Source organism: Patagioenas fasciata, chromosome 17 (genome assembly GCF_037038585.1).
Source record: "Patagioenas fasciata isolate bPatFas1 chromosome 17, bPatFas1.hap1, whole genome shotgun sequence".
Classification (NCBI taxonomy): Eukaryota; Metazoa; Chordata; class Aves; order Columbiformes; family Columbidae; genus Patagioenas; species Patagioenas fasciata.
The window spans coordinates 9,053,410-9,077,133 of NC_092536.1; the positions used below are offsets into that span (position 1 = coordinate 9,053,410).

A 23,724-nucleotide genomic window follows, 5' to 3' on the forward strand; every position below is an offset into this window, starting at 1 on the left:
GGGCCAAGGGCCACCGCAAGAAAAGGTGACAGGTTTTCAAGACTTCCTTGCAGCTCAGTCTTCCAGTTGTGAGTATTGATGACAAGGTCACGGGCAACCTCTGTCACAGCTCTTAATCCATCCTGTCTGCAGCAACAGAAGAACGTGGCGTAGCAATCCCTGATCCATTCTGAGTTTAACTAATAATGACATTTATGAAGATCTTCTATGGAGGTAGAAGACATGAACCTGCTTGGGCTGGGGAGGCCTCAGATAGGGAAGAGGTGGTTTAATGAGATGCCATTCTTGCCTGTCCCATCTTCTGTTTGTTTTTTGGTTGGTTTTGTTTGTTTGTTGTTTCTGTTGCTTTTGTAACTGCTCTGCCTGTAAGCACAATATGTAGGTCCTACAGCTAGTTCTTGCTTTAGAACAGTGTAAGAGGCTCCAATGCACTTACTGCTGAAGCAAAAATGTTTCTGCAGATGGCATGGTTCATTGACATATTATGAGTACTGATGGCTTATTCTTCCCCCCTCAAAAATAAAAGTCATTCACTGGAGTCCATAGGAATGCTTTTATAAGAATAAAATTTACATTGATTTTCTCCACAAGGATCACATAATTGTTTATAAAACTCAATTAATTTTAATATTTAAAAAATACCATAGGAAGATCTGATACAATAATTCAGACATTTTAGTCATTGAATCCCAGGCTCATCCTTACAATGTTTATTTTTACAAGTGTAAGCTGAGAAAAGGAAATTAGTGTTCATGTGGTTTCCATTCTTCTGAGAAAAACATCATTATTACAGCATAGAGAAAATATCCAATCAGGATAATGAATGTGCAGCCCACTGGCCCAATGTAAAACCAGGATGCAATGAAGTAGATCATCAGCAAAGACATGAGAGTCCTGTAGCTAGCCAGAAACCTCAGGCTGATCCTTGGTCCCCAGTTCTGGCTTGTTCTGTCCCTTACCACAGGACTGTGCCTGATTCTCTGTATGAGGTGTGGGTTGGTAAGATGATAGCGACAAAGTCTGCCAACAAAATCTTCCCTGGAGCAAAGCTCATCCATCTGATCAGCAAACTGAGGTAAGAGAAGTTTAGACATTAGTATTCTACTGTAACTAGTGTCATAAGCTGTAACTTTATTTATAGGAAACGGGGAAAAAAAACCCCACAAAGCGCACTTTTAACTAGTAACTTGCTTTAGTGCAGACTTGCCTTTATCTATTATACCTATAGGAAGAAAAGGATTTGGTTTTCTTTTTTAGAATCTTTCATTCTGAATGAGATCCCCTTTGTTTTGCAAGCATAAAGAATACATTTAAAATGTTATTTATTAATGTTTCCTTTAGGAAAAGTAGAACAAGGCCTGATACTATTCACAAACACCCATCTGGTCCACAATAAAGGAGACAGCAAAAACAAACTAAGGTGTCGCAGGTGCAGTGAAGAACAGGGATTTGCAATGGAAAATATAAAAGGAGGCAGTACTGTACTTACCCTTTCATTAAGCACTGAGGATAAACGAAATAGGAGGCGAACAAGAGTGGCATTTTCGTAACTTCGGATGGGCTGAAGCTCGGTGTCTCCTTGATACCGCACCTCAAATCTACGTAAGCCATTTATGATCTAGAAACAGGAAAATAAACCCCTTATCTTCTTGCTCCTGTCTGAAATGCTTCTATGTGGGCACCTCTCTTAGCCCCAGATAAATTGCATTTCTCTTGATATGGAAAGACAACTTGTTTTTTCATGAACAATCAAGGGTAGCTTTATAGAATCTTCTCTCACCTGGTACCTGCCCAGGGGTGTAAGAACGAGGCCATCCTCGCTTTCAATGCAGTCTGGAAGCTGGTTCTTTCCATTCTCATCTTGAGCTGTCCCACACTTCATCATCATCTGGGTCAGCTGGGCTTCATTAAGCTACTCAAGAATAAAGAGTTCTAATGCACATGTTTGATCTGCCCCCTTCTTCTACTCCACAAGCTCCTTAGCAGTGGAAGCCTTTGACAGCCAGCACAGATACCAGGAATCGCTTAATAGCACCTCAAGTTAGACATTAAAAGGAGATAGGCTCCAGATTCTTGTCTGTGCTCATCAAATCCAAGAGCAGTGTTCTGGTTTGTGTCCCCCTTACTTCTTCAGGGCTGTCAAACAGCGGTCAATTCTGTCTAAGGGAGTGTGGCTGACAAATTAATCTGTTAAGTTTAACTGAAGAAACAGCATGCTTCTAGTTCATCCATCTATAGCTGCAGTTATACATTGTATTTTTATAGTGCTCTACATATAGAAGAAATTTTAAAATTTAAGCCATATCTGGCCTATTTGTAAACATCAGAACAGGCACAAGTAAAGAGACAGGTTTGGTATAAACGACACAGTCCAAACAAGTCTTTAAACAAAGTCAGCTTAATATTTAAAATTAAGAACATTTAGTTCTATCTATATTGAAAGCAGTTTTGAATTTTTCAGGTAAAGTCAAGCCTAAAAGATGTTTACAACAAAATTTGCTAGCAGGATCTCTGGATGGCTTTGTGCCCTCACCAAGTGCAAGAGTGACTCGAGTACATCTGAGGAATCCTGACTCTTGATCACACCTGCCACATAGGGAAGGTTCTTAGAAAGATGTTACATACCTTAAAGATTTGGCACAAGTATTCTAGTGCCTTTTCTAAATATTCATCTGTTTTTTTGATGCTGTCTTGCCCAATTTCATCAAGGTCATTGCCTGTGTAGGAACCATTCATCTCAGATGATGTAAATCTAAACCATGAGAAGAAGGACTGGCTGGCCGTTGTCTCTGAAGAATGGTCTGATATGGATTTTGCTGTCTGCTGTGCCTGACAAATTAACTGAGCCAGTTTTAACACCTACAACAAAAAAAAAATAGTGTGCGACAAAGATGAAGGACCACTAAGCATCAATACGTGGATAAAACTGTGCCCTGATTACTGGATTTGCTCTCACTGCCAGTTAAGTCACTATTTTAGCTCCTCAAGAATGCAACTGCTGGTTGCATTTCCAATTGGGCAATTGCTGTTGAAGCCTTCAAAGAACTTGAGTGCTTCTTAGTTTTTTCAGCTGCTTTTTTTATCTCCTGCTGTTTTCATCTGACTTGTTGATAGGTACTAATCAATACAATGAATCAGAAGTTCACAGTAAGCATGCTTGAGAGGAAATACTTGCAATATAGTACTACAAGGCAGCAAACTGTTACATTAACTTCTTATTTAGTGAAGAGAAAGCAGATTTTTACAGCTGTGCTGAATTAAGACCCCTCATGTTCCACAAGTCACCATCAGTGAACTTCTCTGCTATTGTATATTTAAGTTCTTCACTCTTCCCATGATACGGATGCTCAGCATTGAGAAAACACCTGTCAAAGCACAAAGACAAGGTGACAAATTTTTTGCTTACCAAATTTCTGACTTCTGTGCCAAACATCTGTTTATACTGGAAATCCTGTCCTTCCAGGCTGTAAACATGACTCTTCACCTTAAATGAGGCATCTGTAATAGCAGGAGGCCAAGATGATAAGAAGCCTCCACCAATTGTGGGGCTCATAAAAAGTCGGTGCTGACGATGGGGAATAACGAGTTCTGGCTCCAGGAATAACTGTTCTCCTAGTGGGAGTAAAGTAATGAAAATTGTGACGTAACACTCCTGGTTTTGCCTGGGGAAGGTCTAGCTGCAAAGCTGCTTAAGTCTGCTGGGCGAATGGCTTTTAGATAAGCAGGAAGTTCTAGGGGGAAAGAAGCCTTGATTACTTTTTTTTTTCCTTTAATCCTCTCTGTCCACAGCAGAAAATGTTGGAGTGCATTTAAATGCAGACCATACAGACATCATTTTAAGTCTCTAACTTCATTGCAACAAAGCAATAGAGAATCATGACACTTAAGACACTGATACCTGTCAGATATTGCCTCTCTCAAATTTACTGTATCCTGATTAGTGCATACATGACTAGCTGACAAGCTATTTTGCTAAGTATAGATACCTTTAGAGATGTAAGAAGTTTTAATCCTGAGTAAATAACCAAATAAGGCAAGTTGTAAGCAAAACTGATAGTGTGTTCTTTATCGTTTAAAGAAAAATCGTGTGATTAAATCTAGACAATGGTGGTTAGAAAAGAACTATAGACATTAAAGCAATAAGACAAACATTAGTGAAGACATGCAGACTTTTGAATGGCAAAACAGCAAGCAAAATGGGAGAGGAAGTCTATTCACCTCAGTGTTCCTGAGGTAAGATGTAGCTGTTATGAAGAAAGATCGAGAAAGGACAACATAAGATGCCAAAATATCCATTTACCTTTCAGGATCATTTCAGCTAGATTGGGCTGAGCAAAGACTTTGGCTACTCGGAACACCATGAGAGCATTTTTTGGACTGACCAAGTCTGTTCGAAGAGCTCTGTTCAGAAATCCTATGAACAGCTTAGTATACATGAGTAGGTTTTCTTGAATGAACGCAGCCCTGTCAAAGTGAGTACAGGATTCGTAAGTACAACTATTGAAATAACTGTTATTTTGTTTTCTGCCAAATGAGTCACTAAAGGAGTGTTTTATACTGTCTCTGGAAAGATCGTCTATTTGCACTGAGGCAAAAGAATCTTCCTCTCAAAACAAAAGCCTCAGTTGTAAGAAATTATCTCTAATCTTGTACCGGAAGATAATTCAGGTTGATGGATGGTTCTTAAAATCCTGCAGTTTTACTGAGGATCTGCACAAACTTGAGGTTTGGTTTGGGTTACTCACAGCTGCTTTCCTCCTTACCATTTCTCCGACACGCTGCGAGGCAAGGGCTCTTCACTTTGTGGCAGCTTTTCCGGAGCGTACCTCCAAGGCTGCAAGTAACTTAACCACATCTCAAGAACCTACAGAAAAATGTATATCAGTACTTTCTGGAAAGGAAGAGAGAAAGGGGTTTTTGTTTCTTTTAAACCTAGTGAATATTATCTTAATGACACCTGAAAGTTTTTAGGAATAAAGCTCTCTCTGGTAATCTATCTTTGAAAAAGAACTGAAAAAACTAGGGGTGTGTTCATTAGGACCAATCTGGATTTTCTGTAATACCCAAATGAGATGGCACTCAAGCAGCTACTATGAAAAAATATAAGATAGTAAGAAATTGGGACTATAAGAATGTAACTTTTTTAAGAGTAACACCTACTTCTTTTCAATCAACAGTCATTTTCAGTGTCAGGAAAATCAACAACCCGTAGTAATTCTCACCAAGATCTGTTCAACTTCCCTGTTATGTCTAATTGGCACTCTAAGTGTACATGTTGTATAAAGAATATTTAAAGCCCAAGAAATTGCTGCTAAACAGCAGTAACTAATTACTATTTCTGTTGAGTACAGACTTAAAGAAGCAGGTACGTACTGCTCTGAAAGAAGCATCCAGAGGCCAGTGACCAAAACAGTGTTGCAGGAAAATATAAAGTTTTTCCTGGACAAACCGAGGAATTACAACCCTGCAAACAAAGACATTCACATGTATAAACCAGCAGCAAATTTTAAAAGCAAAAAGCCCAACCCAACACACTACCACTAACGCAAATACAGAAAGGACTGAGCCAAACTTGTTCGTTCTTAACCGAAGCTACTTCTGGCCATTGAATTTCAACTCAAATATATAAATATAACATTTTCCATTACCCTTGGCCAGAATACTCTGATAGCATTTTCATTTCTCTGGCTTATGCCAATATAAAAATTATTGCAACAGCAAGACATCCCCCATCCTGAAGTTACTCGCCCCCACATCTAATGGATGTGAAAACCTTAATTCATTAGCTCTCATGTACTTTTAGTAACACGCTTCTGTATTTACCATCAAAACAACCTGATTCAACCTCTCGGTGAAAGCAGAGCTTTTCAGGGAGAAGCAGGCTGCTCATGTACCTACCTTTTAAACTCCTCGAGCGGGCTGGCTGTGTGGGAGTGGGCGGAAGGGGGCAGAGGCTCTGGTTTCAGGCTGTTGCTGAAAGCATGCAGGTGTTTCACTAGCAGTCTTACCACTAGCACGTGCTCTTCAGTGGGCTTAAATGACTCCTAGATTCAAAGCAAAAAACAGGAAGATAATAAGTATGATGTGATAAATGTCCAGCAGATAATTCAGGAAAATTATATTCTTAGATCAGAAATCAAAATACAAGAAATGCTCTCTTCCTTCTACGTTCTTCACTGTAGTTTGGTGCCACCTGATTTTAGACAGGCTTGCTGTCCAGGACAAGCTGCATTAATCTTCTGCCACCAGTTCACTGAGAAACAGTACTGTATTTTTGATGTGATTGTCAGAAAAAGTATCTACAGTATTCTAATGTAAGAAAAAGTATCTACAGTACTCTAATGCATTGAATTTCAGGCTAGCATTAAAGAACAGAGTAACTTGCACATTTGGACTTACCCCTTGCTGAAAAAAGAACATTCAGCCTTTATTATGGTTACAAGTTCATTGCTGTTGACAGCACAACAGATCCTTAGTTTTGCCTTCTGGCTGGCTTTACTGAGTTCTCCTTCCTATGCCCCTACTCATCTGCCTTTATAAGAAAGAATAATTCTAGAAAGAGCTATGGTGAGAATAAGATCTGCTTCAAGTTCTGCATGATCCTGTCACTTCTAGCATCGCTATGGGTAGAAGTGAGGCAGCCTGGGCAGGAGCAGTACAAGGAGCAATGGTGAGCCAGTGATGTTACTAATAACCCAGTGGGTGTATGATCTAGCAGGGAGATGGAGGAGGTAAAAAGAGCAAGTTCTTCTGGGTGCCCACCACCCAGGCTGCTCTGCTTCAGAATCTGAGGACAAAGCACTAAGTCCTTTGCTACTGTAAACTACTTTAAGAGTAGTAAACTAATCTCAAACCACTACTGAAAGTAGATATTAAGATATCGTTTGTATTCCAAGTTTCATGTCTCTTGTACTTCTCTAAAGTCAGGAAGAACGTACATGAAACAAAAGTTAGAGCTGCAAGTGTAATGGAAAATGCTGGAAGAGTGTGTTAGAGAATAGCTGCCAGATGTTTCAGGATGCCACATGCAGCTGTGCTGAGGTAAGGTGCTAAATATGATTCAAGGGGACTGGCAGGCATTTTTATACAAAAAGCTTCTTAAATCCATTGAACAGTATTTCCAGTGCTGGGGGTGGGAAGCGGGGGGTGTCCGTGCGGGTCTTTGTGTGTCCTTCCTCTGCAATGCTTGTGGCAAAGCAGGTGTGTTTTTACAATCTCTTAAGATTTTTAATATACTGTAAAGTTCACCCCAGGAAAAGATTCAAGGCTTGACGATAGATGTAGTCATGTAGTACAGCCAGACTGTACTCAGCCATCCGAGACTCTCCTAAGAGAGATAACCTGTTAGCACTTCTACTGAAGTCTGCTCTTGTGTTCTTCACATAAGCACCCCTAAGTCAACATGTTTTCTACAGTCCTGAGGAGAGTTTATATAAGAGGTTAGAACTCTGAGAAGTGACTCAGTCCTAAAGTTCACATCAGAATCTCCAAAAGCAATTAGAGGTCAAACACCCTGCTCTAGGCCTTGAAAGGGTGTAATTTAAAAAAAAAATTGTAGGCTCCCCTTGAAGGTACCATTTGAACTTACAAAATTGCCAGTACCATTATTTCAATACCTTGTTTCAGGTGATGCTGGTAGTTTTTATCCATAGTAAGTCTTGTAATTTCTCTTAGCCCAGAGCAGCACCATTAGGAACCCTACCAGTTTAAGTAATTTGGTTGTGAAACCTTAGCTGACAGGATGGATATATGCCATTCTTTTCTTAACATAGTGATTAGACAAGTAGTAGTTCTTGTTTTCCTTTCTAAGCAGTACCTTGTTATGTCATAGCATGTTATAATAAGAGCTTTATAGTACATATGCTCAGCCCTCCCCTTTCCCAAAATAAAGACCCAATGAATAAAGGGCTGAAGTAGGGAAGGAGAAATCAGCAATCTGTTCCAACAGGAATGATTTTTCGCATGCGCATTTCCTGAACAATCTGCAAGTGTACCACTTGTGTGCTTCTGCAAAACTGGACAGTCAGGTTCACATGGCTACAAATTTAGTACTATCCAATGACATTTCACTGACTGAAAAACCCTACATGTTACCTACCTTAATTTTGGAGGACAGTCAGGCAAATTCTGATATTCTCTTCCATGCAAGGTTTGCTTAAATGACCAGTGTATGAGGGGCAGAGATCTGCCATCCGTGAAGCCAGTTTTGGTGTCAGAAAGTGTCATCATAGGTGATAAGCCTCTTTCTACAATGCATTACAAGAATGCATCTCTAAAAATGGAGTTCCCATTTAGTCCTCATGATATCCTAGGTTTTACCTATTTTCCTCCTTGCTGATACCTCTCAATATCTGTTTTCACTGACATTTTAGTAGATCTCAACGCATTGTTCTCAGTTACTTTGTAAAACAATAATTTGGCAGGAAAAGCTGCTGTCCAGCTAGCACCAATACACTTTGCAGATTACATGATGGAACAAGATTTTTAAAAAGGAAACAAAATGAAAATATGATAATACTTGGTATGCGTGGAGGGCCTGGTAGCTGGATTGGGCAGGACTACCGTGGTGTTTACTGGAGATACTGAGTCGGTAGTGGAGAACCTCCAGCTGAGACAACAGAAACAAAAAGGGGGGGAGGGAAAAAAGGAGAGAAGAGAGCAAGAGAAAAAAAAAGTGAGAATGAGCCCAAGGAAGAAGGGTGGGGGGAAAATGAACATCACAAATACAATCAGGGACAACATATCACAGTAACAACTGCAGCCACAGTATCCTCTTCTTTCTGGTGTTCAGTAAGTGCAGTAGGAGATAAGGAGTGTCTGCCAAATAAACTCCCCAATTCAACTGAAGTGCAGCAACAAGGATTTACACACTGTTAACTGTTTTATTAAACAATGGAGTAAAAGCATCCAATATTCTGCAAACTTTTTAAATGCTATTTTGAAGCAGCAGTGTTTGCACACTGGGAAGAAACTCAAATTGATACTTTCTTCTTCCCAAGGAACAGGGAGAAAAGAAGTTTGGCTTTTTATAATCACTGTGAGCCTGTCCAGTAAGTATCCAGTTCAGAGAAACCCTTTGTCTTCTCTTTCTAATTAAAGACCATTTGGGAAGGCTGCAGATCTTCTGAACTTCCCCAAAAGAGGAAATTACTTTTACTATGAGGGAAACATAATATATATATGAAGGCAGAAGACATACCTAGCACCAGTGTTATATGCTAATGCAAAAGGCATCTTAACACAAATCTCTGCAAGCCTCAGCCAGATCCCTTCTTGGATGAATAAGGGAAAAGTGTTATTTTTTGACAATGTGATGGTGAAGAGGATACTGTAGTGACAGTGACACACATGTATGAAATTAATGAAAAAACATAAAACAAAAAATGTACACTACACAGATCCCAATGACTACTGTCAGGCATCTAAACTAACTCTCCAGATTCACACCTCTGCTGTTTTGAACAGCCCCTACCCCATCTCCTCTAGCGCCAGTTTGGTATCTTTTGGTTTTACACTCTCTTAGGAGTGGTGGGGTTGTTATCCAAACTCCCCAGCAGCTCAAATGTGTTGGTTGCTTCATCAGCAACTCCCCTGCTGCAGGAATCAGCAGGAGCCTGTAGCCTAAAGGGTGTCCCACATGCAGGGCTGGGGCTGTGGCACCTGGCATTGGAAGGTCTGGAAGCGTTACATGAAGTTTTATCAAACAACTCCTTTTCAAGGGTTCATTGTGAATTACAGCAGAAGGGAATAGGGAAAGAGGTGCTGCACACTTGGGCTCTGGATCAGCTGAGAAAGAGAAAGTGAATAGACAATGAAAAAGCACAGGAAAATAGTTGAATTAATGGGGAAAACAGTGAAACTCAGCATAGCAAATAGCATCAACCTCAGGTTCACACCAGACCCAGAGAGAAGTCAAAGCAGTAAAGAAGTACATCTTCTCAAAAGAAAATTATTTACTATTAATTCCCATTCCATCTGGTTTCGCCCATTGAAGCAAACAATTCTGGCTGCTGGACAAAGGAAGAGCAAGTTCTGTGGTATCTCATCCCACCTTCCAATACAGGTATGGAGCCATTTCAAGCCACTCATGGTCAAACAGGTCTAGATCCAGGGATGAACAATCACTAATTAGCCCTCCTTCCATACACACAGAAGGCTGAATGGAATCAAGTGAACCTGCACAATTATTAATTATTTTAAGCATAAGGTTTAGGGTGATCTTGGGTTTCCAGTCAAGCCCTTTAACCCTTATGTTAAAACAAAACTTGCATTTCTGCATATTCTGCTTCCTCATTTGAGGAACTATGAAGCAGACTGTTCTCCTTCAGCCCACCTTGAGACCAGTCTACAAAGGTTAAGCATCAAGGCTTATGAACAGTCCTGTCCCCAGCTGATCTGCTGCCTTTCCTCAGTCCTGGAGGAGGGATCCTTCATCTGTTTATGGATGTCAGGTGGAATTGCAGTCCCCTATTCAGGTGTTCTAACCCCAAAGAGCAAAGACTTACTTTTTACATACCCATGATTACTTCCCATCAAAGAGGAAACTAAGATATCATCAGGGAGTTATGGCCTCAAGTTGTGGCTCAACACACCTTGTGGAGGATCCTGAAGTGATGATTTTAGAGAACTTTAAGCTCTGCCTAGGCCCTATTCCACCATAACATTCACAGTCATTGTCTAAATTGCTGCTCCCCAGTGTTAGAAGAGAGCATCTGAAATACAGAGGGTGAACAGAGGAGAGAAGTTTAAAGCAATCATTATTTCTGGCCTAAGCACAGCGCTTGATGCACAGAGACTGGACAGACAGACCAAAGGTGCTTCAAGCAAAGCCTTTCCACCACAGGTGCACAGCCACGCTGCTGGGACTCCCAAGTGGAGACTTTGCAACATCAGTGAGTTTGCATTTTGACCTCAAGTTTAAAAATAAAACATATCATACTTAAGTTCTGCAATGTTTTTCCCTAGCAAAATTTAAATAATTTTGTTATTTTATAGCCTCTGGAGTGAAGGATCAGAATTTCTCAATCAGCTCTCACATTACTCTTTCACACAGGAATAGATCCCAAGTAGCTTTTATACTGCTCTCCCCTTCTGTGAAAGTCCCACTGTGACTCACAGGGAATTCAGAGGATCAACATTTTCTCCTTCAAATTCCCTTTACATGTATAGTGCTTTGACCTCAGCGTCCCCAACATGTACTTAGATTTTACATGCAGTAGTTTGTTACTGAACAGGCCACCACAAACTGCTTAAAACAGTGTATTATCCACACAAGATCTTGTAAGATATTCTGAACTCTGTAGCTACAAAACTGCTTCTGACACCATGATGGTGAAAAACATCTTTTGGAATATGGTTTATTTACTTACTGAAGGACAGTTTAATAAGATTTCCTTTTTTGATTTGAGTTTATGCTAAAAATGGTTACCGATCTTAGAAATCATTAATTGGTATTTCAGTAACAGTTGCTACCACTGCTGGAAATTAATTTAGATAATTTTTAGCATCCACATTGTCCCAGTGGGATTTAACACTATGGTTTTATAGTGGCATCTCCCCCATCATTAGCACTTTGATTATTGATATGCAGATTGTTGTGACCATCCCACAAACTTGTCTTTTACAAAAACAAATACAAAACACCGTAACTTCTGCAATGAAGGCAAATCTGGATGACACACATATTCCCAACGTTCTTCATAATTGGATTAGCAATTTTGACACCCTCATGTAGATAACTCTGATAAGTTATTTCTTTCCTTTGCACCAATATAACAATAAAATTCTCCACAGAACAGGAGATGTAGCCCAAGATAAGAGGTCAACCATCAGATGACGCTCATGAATGAAGTACAAACTATTACCTTGACATGAGGGGACTGCATTTTCTGATACATTTCCAGTGAATAATGATGAAGCCACATTTCAACAAAGACCTGCAAAACAAATATTTTCTCAGCTAGGGAAAAATAAATAATCCAGGAGTTGTCAGTCACAAGTTGCATATAAGGGAAGGCCACAGTACATAATTTGAAAACTAAGCTGTAGTTGTATTCTCCTTTCCCTTCCCTTGATGCTGAACAGAACCAACTTCTCTGTGCTCAAAGTTTGCTCAGAGTATAGAACTGATGTAAGATTAGAAAAAAAACAGGTTTAGAAACTTTTCTGGAAAAAATTACTCAAATGCTTGAGGTCAGTTGTTAGATATGCAGTCTAAAAAAAAAGATATTAAGTGTCTTTTTAAATTACAACTTCACAGTTTCACAGTGGTGCTTTGTTTCACTAACAAAAAACAACAGCTGCACTGCTCAATTCCAAAAACGAGCTAAAGCAAAATGGGATAACTGTCCCTGGTTTGTAGAGAAGAGATTCCTCAGCAGCAAGAAATGTTTTTTCCCTCTTTAAATCTAATTTACCTGAAGCAGTGTTTCTGATCTCCAGATCTCCTGGGAGGCTGGGTCAGCGTTCACCGAAGGCTGATGGGCGATGTGCCGTTTCAGCAAGCTGGTGTGGTGCATGCCGTAGGACGTGAAAGGCACTGCTGGAGACCTTGAACGACAAACCAATGGAAATACTGAAGTCAGTAAGCCTTGGGACAGGGAAATATATCATTGCTTCTAATCACCACTTTATAAACTGGAGAACAGTCTTTAAGAAGTAAAACTGCATAGTTGATTATGTATTTCAAACTTCTGCAATGTGTTATAATTACTAGTCATTTTGACTCTAAACAAACACTACATCACTACTCGTACTGCCTTGAACCAGCTCTGTACAGGCCTGATGTTATACTACGTCGTTTTTTACTTTCTCCAATTTGTTTTCTTTCGCTCTGCCCTCCACATTCATAATTCACCTGGCCTGCATTTTTCTAGGTATATGATAAGGCTCAACAGACCATGGAAATGGATATTTGAAAAGTATTTAAAATGCAGTTCTATAAAATATAATGGTTATTTATTTTTACATTTGTATAAAATTGCTAATATTGATAACATTTTATAAATTTGAGTAGCAAAATCAGTTTTGAAAATGTGGACTTTCACACACTTAGCCAGTACAAAGTACAAAAGACTGGGTGCTTGTATTGGAAAGTTTTCACTTCAACGTTGTGAGTTTGTTTATACGCCATTATCACATGGCACACAACTGGAGTTGCTGAATTGATGAATTTTTGTTGCTCGTACATGTCTTTTCTGCTCCAATAATAGCTACCTTTCAGACTTTCAATTTAAACCTTTATGGTAAAATTAAGTGAACATAAATCTATTTAATTTTTGTAATGACATAATGAGTATATACAGATCATAAAGAGCAGAGGTGTTTTCTACTTGTTAGAGATTTAGTTCCAACAAGCTGTATTTTGTAAGCACCATTACAGCAGTTTGCCTCTGGCATTGCAGTCGTTACCTGGGGGCTGGGGATGGGATGGCTCCCCCGGGGTTTGAAGAAGGTGGAGGAAGGACACTGCCCTCTGTGGGGAGGAAACACTTCAGGTACGTGTCCACCAAGATGAAATAGGCGCTGTTGGAAGGACTGACGTGATGGGTGACAGGCGAGTTCTGAAATGGCCACAAGGATATATTAATACTTGCAGTTATGTACTGTTGCTTTAAGGCCCTGCTAGGGAGCATCTGAGACACAGCTGAACCCATTTAGTATAAATCAGCAGAGCCCAAGGGGTGACAAAGGCACTCCAGAGCAAAGGTAAAGCAACTAGCTGTAAGAAAACTATTGCTGTATTAGTGAATCTAGCTAAGTATGAGAAGACTTCTGTGTTATATAGCACGGGTAGCAACAGCAAGAGGAACCAAACGCTGCAATACAATGCTGTGGTTATGACAGTATCAATGGTGTTATTGGACAGAGAAGTAGGAAACCCATTTGGAATCCATTACCTGCTCCACATTTTTGGACAGACTACTTACTGGCTTACCTAAGGTGGGTATTTTGTTTATTATTTAGTTTTACACTATCTCCTTAAGAAACCGAACCAAAGCAATAACAAATTCTAAAAGTACAGATAAAACTGCTGTTAATTTAGCTGCACAGCACCTCAGCAGGCTCTTAAAGCATTGTGAAGAAAGGCTAATACTATTTTAAGGGAAAAACTGTAAAAGGTACTTACCTTCTGTGTAATCAAACTAATTGCAAAGTAAAACATATAATATTCAAATGGATCTGGAAGAGCAGAGTCAAGGATCAGATGAAAAAACCAAGCACACCTGTTAGATATCTAGGGATGATGACTAGCCACTAATTTTTTATTTTGTCAATGCTAAATTAACTTGCTAGAGCTTAACAGCAAATTCACCTTTGCCTTCTTGCTTTCCAGCTGACTCAAACATTGGTAACTGAGGTTTTCTTTGTGAGGCAAGGTGTGTTTGCATTGCTCCTCTTAGCACATTTGGCTGTCTCAAACTGAAATGAGCACAGCTGCAGCCAGACTGCTTCCAACAAGCCAGCCAGCTGCAAAGTTAACATGCCCTTTTTCTGTCACACTACATAAACTATGAGTAGTTACAAAACAAAAAATTTGTGAAATACAGGCTCTACTGAAGTCACTGGGAATTTTCTTGTAGGACTCGAAGGAGGCCAGAAATTCCCCTGCAAGGGTTTATGTGAAGAGGGCAGGTTTTCTTTCATTGGAATCTAAACATTTCTAATCAGCCCAAACTCTTCAGCACAACAGCAATTTACCATAGATGCATAATAAATATACAGTAGAAATGTTTCGCAATCTCTCTGGTTTAGACATTTAAAAGGAATTAAATATCCAGTAGTTAAAAGGATACTAAGAGCCAAATTCAAACCTAAACCACCAGAAGAAGGAAACTGGACTTTATTGTGGTATAAAGAGCATTCAGGCAGGACTTGCTCTTGTATTGAAGCCTTCACGGGACCCTGAAAGATACAGTAATGAAACATTAATCAGGCTGCTCAGCATACTTGCAGAGATGTTCCACTGCATTCCAGCATCCTGGGATGACATCTACATTCAGCTCAGTGGGATTCTACTGCATTGCAGTAGTTCCTTGTGCAAATGCATGCTTCTTAGATAACTGCCAACTTCCTCACAGAAAATGAGTATTCAGTATAAAAAAACCAATGAGCCTTCCCCAAGGCTTTCCAATTGGAATGAGAGCAGCAGAAGGCTGGTGTTTGCCTGACGGTTTTGTCAGGGTAACTGAGCTGTGGATCAGCAATCACTATATACTTAAATGATGTTTCCTTTTGTGAAAGACAGTAGAAATATCCAAAGCAATTTCTAGATAGCAGGTAGCTGGTAGCACTGGAAGAAACATAGTGAAACAATTCTGCAGATAAACATTTTTGTTTGAAATGTCATTTTCCATGTCCAGGATAGTGGTTAGTCTTCAAAAACATGGGTACAAAGTGCTGCCAGGGAAGGTGTTGCTCTGTGATGAGCTTGGAAAACTGTTTTTCAATACTGCAACCAGTGGTAACTAAGATAAAGCACATGACTTTCTCTGGGGACAGGATAAGAATCACAGTACAGCTTTCTTGGCTGAGAACAGCACAAATATTTAGCTGCTAACAACTGTCATCTCCCACGAGTTTGTGGCTGGGAACTCTCCTCTATCAACCATTTAAAGAAATAAGAATGCTCTAAACCTGGAGCACTGAGAGTACACTTTTGCCTATATTGATCTGTACATATGAAGTGCAAAGTTCCAGTAGCTTCAAGAACTACATTCTCTTCTTATAAATTTTGCAGTTACTCACTGGAAGATATGAGACTGGGAAATCATATCTGTACTCTTCAGCTTGGAGTTTGTAAACCAGCTTCATCATTGGGCCACTGCAAACAAGCATCAGAAAGAACATCCATGGTAAGTAGCTTCTCTGGTCTCACTTTCGTGAAATACATTTGCACAATGGAAAAAGGTTGGTTCTCTGTTCCCTGTACATTTTTTTAATCTATGCTGAAACAAATAAGTTTACCTGGGATCCAGGAAATCCAAAGCCACAGAATATTCAGTAGGATTTGTTCTTCCTTGCAAGCAGCGAAGATTCCAGCCTACAATGATGCCATCCAGGCTACCAAAAATGTTCTCCACCAGCCATGGGAAGATGCCATGTAGTTCCTTTAGGGAAAACAGACACAAATAGTTAATGTCCACAATTCCTCATGTGAACAATCACTATTGCCGGTCCAATCTCTGGAATGCAAAAAGATACAGTCTGCCAGCTGCTACCAGCACAGGGTTAGTTAGTGCTGTTTCCAATCACTCTCTGGGCAGAACTTCCATTCAAAAGAATGTATTATCATAAGGCAATTACAAGGAATCTATCTTGATTTCTGATCCCACTCAACTTGCAAGGATAGTGATCAGCACTGCACATGCCACATTTTAAAAACTAGTTTTCCCGGTAAATCAGGGCTGAAAGGTATAAATGAAGTGCAGTCAACTGAAACAATCTCTTAATGACTAGAAAATGTTTTTAACTTTTGGGGAAATACGGGATTCCTGCTGTTTCATCTGGGGTCCTCAAAACTCTTGGTAAGAGAAACAGCAACAAAAAAATAACAATATGAAAAAGGCAAGTTCCCCTGCATGGTGCCAGGAGGGGAGTTTCTGAAACCGCTGCAACCGCTCACCTTGGCAGGAAACTCCTCGATGATGGTCTCCAGGTCATGGCACCTCTGCACAAAGGGCTTGTTCACACAATCTGCCTTCAGCGTGGCCTGGGACAGATCACAGGGCAAACCACATCACTGGGGCCAGAAGGGACAACATGTGTCACAGCTGTGACTTAAAACCCCCCTAATTACACGGATCTTCCCATGCAGCATGCCCATGGGTATGGCTGGAGTTACACTGACCAACCTTATAATGATACTGTAAAATCGGCAAATTGACAAACCCTTAAAACACATTTTAAAGTTTTAAAAGTAGCATTTCTTATTCAGCACTGGGGCTGGACTGGGGGTGTCCCTCCATATGTGGCTTATATTGACAGAAAAATTAAATACTCATTACAATTCTTGACAACCATTAACTTATTCCACGTCTATTCTAACACAAGCTGTTTAAGCAATGCTAAGTAACATTCACGTTTCTCAGTTACCTGTTTTAAAAGAATATGTTGTAAATCTATATAAATTTTAAGAATATGGTATGATAGGGTACAAAGGTTCTATGGTTACAGGGTTTGTTAATCTGTAAAGGTTGCTACCTTAGTATTCTCCTAAACTATGAGTTCTGTAATTCCTTAAAACACAGTCTAATAATTAGAAAACCAGGTATCGATAACCCCTCAGGTTTACAACAATGCTGGTTACACTGACTGGCCTTATAACCCCTCAGGTTTATAACAAAGCTGAACCGAAACGCAAACGCCGCGGACCCGGGAGTCGCCCGGCGCCTGCCCGCGCCCCCCGCCGCCCCCACGCACCAGCAGGAAGCTGGGCTGCTGCAGGTGCGGCCCGGCCATGCCGCCTGTCCCGTCCCGTTCCGTGCCCGGGCCAAGCGGCAGGAAGCGGAGCGGAAACGGCCGTTACACTTCCCGGCGGGGCCGGCGCCCGCCCGCACACCGCCTCCCGCGCTCGGCGCAACCCTTCGACGTCACCGCGCGGCGAGCCGCGGTGACGCACATCCAGGCGCTGTTGCCATGGTGACGGGCCCAGCGCAGTTCCTCCAGCATGGCCGCGCTGGGGGAATCGGGGTTTCTGGGCGGGCTCTGGGAGTTTCTTTTGCAGACACACCTGGGCAGGTGTTAATGATGAACGGGAGCGCGGTCAGACAGGCCCACAGCAGCGTGGGGCTTGGGGAAGCTGCAGCCATGTTCCCCCGTATTGGTGTGTGCAGGGAGCATCTTGTGAGCAGACAAATGCAGTGTGGACAGACCCCGCTGGAAACACTTCCTGGCCTTTCAAAAGGGCAGATTTTGTCCAAATTATGGGTGAATTTAAAAAAAAAAAAAAGTATTAGAAGGACACTGCAGTACTGTAGAGGAAAAGTAAGAAGTTTTAAACTCAATGGCCAGAAATCTATGTCAGAAAATGAGGCCGATATGACATGAAACTCTTAGAACTGAGAGCTGCATACGTCACTTGAGCTGTAGGAAACAGTAATTACACATTTTAAGTTCAGAGAATTGATAAGGGAGCTGAAGACACCAGGAAAAACACATGGTAATAGAGGTAAGAATAATCAACTCTCAGTGTACAAGGAGAGTGAAAGAAATCCTTGTGGGGGTAATATCCCACCAGCAGGTAGACAAAGTAGAATTACTAAGAATTCAGAAGAGTGTTTGGTGCATACTTATGATTCATATTTAAAATGAAGCAAGATAATATGTTTAATTCCAAAGCCTCAGTAATTTGTGTGCAAGAAAAATAGATGGGCAGAAAACTGATCTGCTGCTCTTTTTTTCTTTTTTCTATTTATTTTAATTGGGAATTTCGGAAAAATCCATAAAACCAGAAGAATGCTTATGTTGTGCCAGTATTGAGAGAATTCCAGTCAGATGTCTAGAAAAGAGTAATTGATTTTATAAAACACCAAAACCAGCTATATAATTAACAAAAGTAAACACAATTACAGAAAGTAATCCTGCTCAGACGAGTTGGGTTTGTTTGTGACAGGATTTACATGTTTTCTCAGCAGAGATCAGAGTTTTTTAAGTGTAGTTTTTCTTGATAATTGTTATTATTTATGTGAGAAGGTGCAGGAGTAGTGGTCTGGTTTAGGTTGTGTAGGAGGTCAAACAAAATCATGTGGTCTTATATTCCACTGCTGTAATTAACACCGAAACAAAGCATAAAAAATTGTTTTAGAACAACAGAGGAATTCCTTTTGTAACATCAGCTCTGACCCTGCAAGGTGGCTTTATTAATCTAGTTTAATAGGATTATTTTGCAGTGTAAAATGATTCAATATTTACATAAGCGTTTATGGGATCAGAATTGAAAATGGTACCTTATTTCTCGGTATTGCCACGTGCTTCCCCTCCAGTCTGCTTTTCCCAACTGGATCTCAAAACTGCCTTTGGTCTTGGTGAGTAAGAGGAGGGAAGGCAGCAGCTCCAGGGGCAGTGGAGCAATCCAGTTCTGACTGCTGTAATTACAACAGCTTTTCAGACCGCCCCGTTTGGGATTCAGCCAGGCAATAATTTCCTTATTCCTTTCGTTTTCTATGTTACATACGTTTGGCTTTGGAGGTTTCTTTCTTTGTTTTTGGTTTGTTGTATAACAAATGTCCAGTTTTTGAATGTAGCAAGCTGGTAACAGGTGACGAGGGAATTCTTTGATACATACAAGTGTGACTGAATAGAACTGCTTGAGCTGTATTTGGTGTGATGCGTATACGTGTTTGACATGCGTGTCCTGGGTGGGATGCTGGCCGTGTTTTAAAAGTACATTTGCAAATGCAGACTGTCTCTGCCGGTTCTTCCTCCAGGTGGGGGTAAAGAGCTATTTTAGCCCCAGAAAAAGCTATTGGGACTTGATGGCAAGGCTCCCACAATGGGTTTATTTAGCTATAAAAATTATGGGTGTGATTGGCAGAAGTTAAGGAAACAGTAGACCTGATGTATTTCCAGCGGGTGATAGAACTGGAGAAAGAAAACAACACAAAAAACCCGATTGTTTGAATAAGTGGAAACAGAAATCTGGAGGTGCTTGAATGGCTCAGTAATACTTGTGCAAGTTAATAAAATAGTTGCATGGGAGAAATTTATCAAATAATTTTCAGCACTAGGGGAACTGCTGAGGAGAACTGTAGAACAGCAGTCTATAGTTGTAGGTCTGCTCTGGAACCTACTGAAATCGGTCCGTTATTGCTATTACATGTGACATTTTCAAATGTGCATATCAGGATTGCACATGTATTTTTCCCATTTTGCAGATGGAGAGACAGAGGCCCAGAGAAGTTCCGTCACCTGCTGATCTGCCACTTACCCAGGTTGCCTCTCTCTCTTTCTCCCAAATGACAGCTGTCCTCAAGTCACGGCAACGAGAAGGTACTTTTTTGTTTTGCTGTTGTGTTTGTCCTGAGAGCAATATTCCTGAGATAGCTGGAGGCTGAGCTGTTTTCTGAAAGTATGAATTCCATTCAGTAATGCACTTTGGTGCCTGTTCTGTGTTTTTGTAATTTGTTTGCGCTAGAGGTTTCTGTTAGACAAAGAAGGACACAGCTGAAGTGATCACCTTCAGCCATGCTAATGCTTCTCCTGGGTAGCTTCCAAGGTAAGCCAGCATGTTGTCACCTTCGTGTAATCGCTACAGCATTATAGGTTCAATCAAACTCTACAGAGGTAGTTAAGCTTATACAATTGCTGTAAAGATGAATGACTCAGTAAAGCACAAGCAATTTGTGCATAGTAGAGTGAGTTAATACAACCCTCAGTACCAGAAAATCCACTGGGGAAAGAGACTCTCTGTATCAGGGGCGTCAAACTCATTTTCACCAAGACCACATCAGCCTCGCGGTTGCCTTCAGAGGGCCGAATGTCATTTTAGGATGACATTCGGCCCTCTGAAGGCAACCGCGAGGCTGGTGTGGCCCCCAGTTAAAATAAGTTTGGCAGCCCTGCTCTGTATCCTCTGGTAGTGGCTTGTGCCATTACTGATATTTGGGTTAAACATTTGGGATATGTAAGGAACCAGCGTCTCTGGAGCTCAGCCTTCTTTTTGGAAAGCAGTCCTGAAAAACTTCAAATTAAACCGTATGGGGCCTCCCCTGCATTTTACAGACCTCAGCGAGAAATTTGGGTACAGAAGGGACATTACATCAGTGGTTTAGTAACTGGCTTACCCACTTTAAAATGAAGCAGTGTTTGTAGTAAAAGATGCCATCTTTTGTAAAGCCAATGTATGTCAGAGGGAGAAAGAGAGAAGCTTTGGGGCACTCTGGCTTCTCTTGAAGTTTGACTCAGATATAGCAAACAACTCCAAGCTGGGAACAAGTTACTATAACTTTAACCTGATTTTGTTAATCAGTAAATCTGAGACAAAAAGATAAATATGAAATAATCTAAGCATAAGTTTCTGAATAATTAGACAGATGATGTTGCTTGTGCAGAATTAATTTAATCTCTTCCTGTAAAGACAGGTTAGAGTGTTGTAACAGTGAAGAACTCTGTCAAATGTGTTCTTTTGGCTGGAGAATTGTTTGGGTGTTGCATATATTCTGTTCAGCTGTGGTGGGTGCAAAACCAGGCTACCAGTTAATGAGAATGCACCTGGAACAGAGCCTGGAGTCACATAGGTGAGGAGAAAAGGGGAATTTTCACAGCTGTGGTAATGTTTCTGGTCCAGCTGAAACAAGTTATTTTTCTAAAAACTTTTCGGCTCAGGCAGACATCAACATGATGCTGTTCCTGACATGCACGGACCTGCTAAGGCTGCAAGTCAAAGTTTCACATGGATAAAGATGAGATTTCCTTTGTAGTCTGAGGAAACATTAACCCACTTCTTGTATATAATGGCTTCTCTGCTGAACAAAACGTCAGCAGGCTCTCAGGATATGTTTGGGCATTGCAGGGCACTGTGTCTGCATGTCTGCCCTCTTTCCATGTATAGCTCTTTGAGCAGCCTGTTGTACATTAAATTTATGCAGCCAGGACAAAAATTTTAAATATTAAACTTCTCGGAGTAAATAAATACATATATAGTAGCAGGATCTTACACAAAGCTATAGATTCTCAAAGGACAGGACTTTCTATGCGTTCCTCTTTGGTCTATAGAAACTCATCCTTAAGAAATATGAGACTATTGTACTTGTGTGCTACTGATGCCAGGACGCTCGGGCAGAAACAGAAGGCTTCATAGAATGCTGCTCTAGCTTATCTCTTATGTTGCAGCTATTTTATGAGGTCAGAGAGAGTTTTCTTTGTCTTTTAATATACAGTAAAAATTGCAGTGACTCTAGGTTTCACAAGACCCAGAAGCAGGGGACAGTGGTGCATTGGATTGTGTACCTGCTTAAATGTGACATCTCCAGGGGTTGATGGAAAGCAACAGGACAACTCTGCAGGGAAAAGTGTTCACTGAAGTCTTCCATCATATATAAGAGGGAGAGAAAAGAGACACAGTTTTTTTTCCGTATCAGTTAATTTCTGTTGGGGTATATGAATTATTATGTCCCAATGACTTCTGCAGATTTGGTACATTTTTGCCTAGCTTCTCCAAATAGAGATTGCTTGACAGCATGATATTCTTGCTTGTTGCATGACAGCATGATTTCAGCAGTCCCAGCTCCAGCTTGCTGCCCACAGTCTTGAGAGTACTTAAAGAATAGTCTGATTTAACAAGCAGCGTATTTTGTGCCTTTTTATGTGTACTTTGAGGTTTGCAACTTTAGCCGTCCCATTTTGAAGATTTTCTTCTCATATGAAGTGCTAGAAATTTGTTTTAAATTAAAACAGGATTTCTTGCATAATGTCATGAATCCAGGAGCTGGAGACGTAAGTAATCTCAACATTTCAACGCTTGGGATAAAGTATGAATACTGGTGGCAGAGCGTATTAACGTAATGCATTACGCAGGGAGCTAAAGCCACTCTTGGATGCAGAGTTTAAGGAAGTTTGAATATGATGAGCATTTCTACTGAAACTGCTTTCTGTGTTTTGCTTCATTAATGTAGGGGTTGAGGTTTGGGCTTCTAGAAGTAAAGCAACATGTAATCTACTATTTTCCATTCTAGTTGCTGGTGATCTGTGTTCTGATTTCTAATTTAGCAAGGTCAGCCTGGAGGGAAAAACACTTCGTTCCATTTACAAGAAACTTTTCCTGTTGATTTGGAAGGAAATGGCACTTCAAGCTGAGAACTATGGTTTTGTTTTGTTTGTAGCTATTTCCCTGTTTTTCTAAAGCAAGATCTTGATGCAGTAAGATAAGCATGAATTGCTCAACATTGCCTAATAGTTGAAGCGTGCAGTTAGTGCTCTGCTTACTACTAATGCTTTGCCAAATGGGCATTTTGCAGTTCACCAGGTTTCTGCAAAATGTCACTGACCACAGTGTCACCTGTTCTGCTGAGAGCTGCAGTTCTCTACTCAGGGCTAGATGTGGGTGCTGTGAAGAAGGGGGATTGCCTTTGGCCACCCCTCCATCATCCAGCTGGGTGTGCATAGTGCACCGTGTAGCTCTAAGGGGAGTAGTGGGCTCCTTGTGAAATGCTCTTCTGACCGGGGACTTTGGTACAGAGCACAGAATCAGCCTCTGAATTCTGTGCGTTTCCAGCTGCGGAGTCCAGGCCTTACAGAAAGAACCTGACTGATGTTGGTAATCATTGTTCTCATTTCAAACAAATGTCTCTTTGTGTCCCCACACATTTCCTAGTGTCTTCCATAACTGCATGATACTCAACAGTGTGGTGAGAAGCATCTGTCCCTCAACAAAGGAGACAGTGACATTCCTTGCCAGGCTGTGTGGGGTACCTGCAAACATGATTGTTCTTTTGGTGTGCCTGAAAGGCTGCTTCTCTCTCTACAGGATTTGTTGTAGGTGAGTTGTTCCCAAGGATCCTATATAACTATCACCGTGGCAAGATATCCTTGGGTTAGTTTAGCATCCATGTCCTTTTAAAACCCTAGTAATCAAAAAAATCCACAGAAAAGTGAATGCAGCTCTAAACTACTTAATAAAATGAAATATAATAAAGGATAAATAATAGCCTTAGGAAGGGAGGCAGTTCCATAATATAAATGGAATAAGCTGTAGCTGTTCGGTTTTGTGGCTGATACAGTAGTTCA

At 40.7% G+C, this 23,724-nt stretch overlaps 1 protein-coding gene across 3 annotated transcripts; it reads right to left on the reverse strand.

The window, feature by feature from the left end:
* Positions 1-534: 534 nt before the first annotated feature.
* SMPD4 (sphingomyelin phosphodiesterase 4) lies at positions 535-17,584 on the reverse strand. Of its 3 annotated transcripts, none has more exons than XM_071816133.1 (19): positions 17,422-17,584; positions 16,625-16,711; positions 15,967-16,109; positions 15,748-15,823; positions 14,796-14,904; positions 14,129-14,181; positions 13,411-13,562; positions 12,417-12,549; positions 11,865-11,936; positions 8,519-8,608; positions 5,899-6,044; positions 5,374-5,464; positions 4,764-4,864; positions 4,301-4,464; positions 3,407-3,498; positions 2,626-2,859; positions 1,781-1,912; positions 1,490-1,618; positions 535-1,070 (listed from the first exon to the last, which is right to left on the reverse strand). In XM_071816133.1, exons 1-19 carry the CDS (start codon positions 17,458-17,460, stop codon positions 744-746), a joined length of 2,370 nt encoding a protein of 789 aa, XP_071672234.1. In that variant the 5' UTR covers positions 17,461-17,584; the 3' UTR covers positions 535-743. The 3 variants fall into 3 exon arrangements, with proteins under 3 accessions (XP_071672234.1, XP_065707787.1, XP_065707788.1); XM_065851715.2 differs by having other exon boundaries at positions 3,407-3,612; XM_065851716.2 differs by lacking the exon at positions 8,519-8,608 and having other exon boundaries at positions 3,407-3,612.
* Between the last annotated feature and the right edge of the window lie 6,140 nt (positions 17,585-23,724).

Coding starts and splice junctions, on each gene's coding strand:
- SMPD4 (XM_065851715.2), bottom strand. CDS start 17,460: ATGGCCGGGCCGCACCTGCAGCAGCCCAGCTTCCTGCTG. Junction 1,913..2,625: donor ACTTGTGCCAAATCTTTAAG/GTATGTAACATC, acceptor ATTCTTGAGTAG/CTTAATGAAGCCCAGCTGAC. Junction 1,071..1,489: donor CCTCAGTGCTTAATGAAAGG/GTAAGTACAGTA, acceptor CTCTTACCTCAG/TTTGCTGATCAGATGGATGA.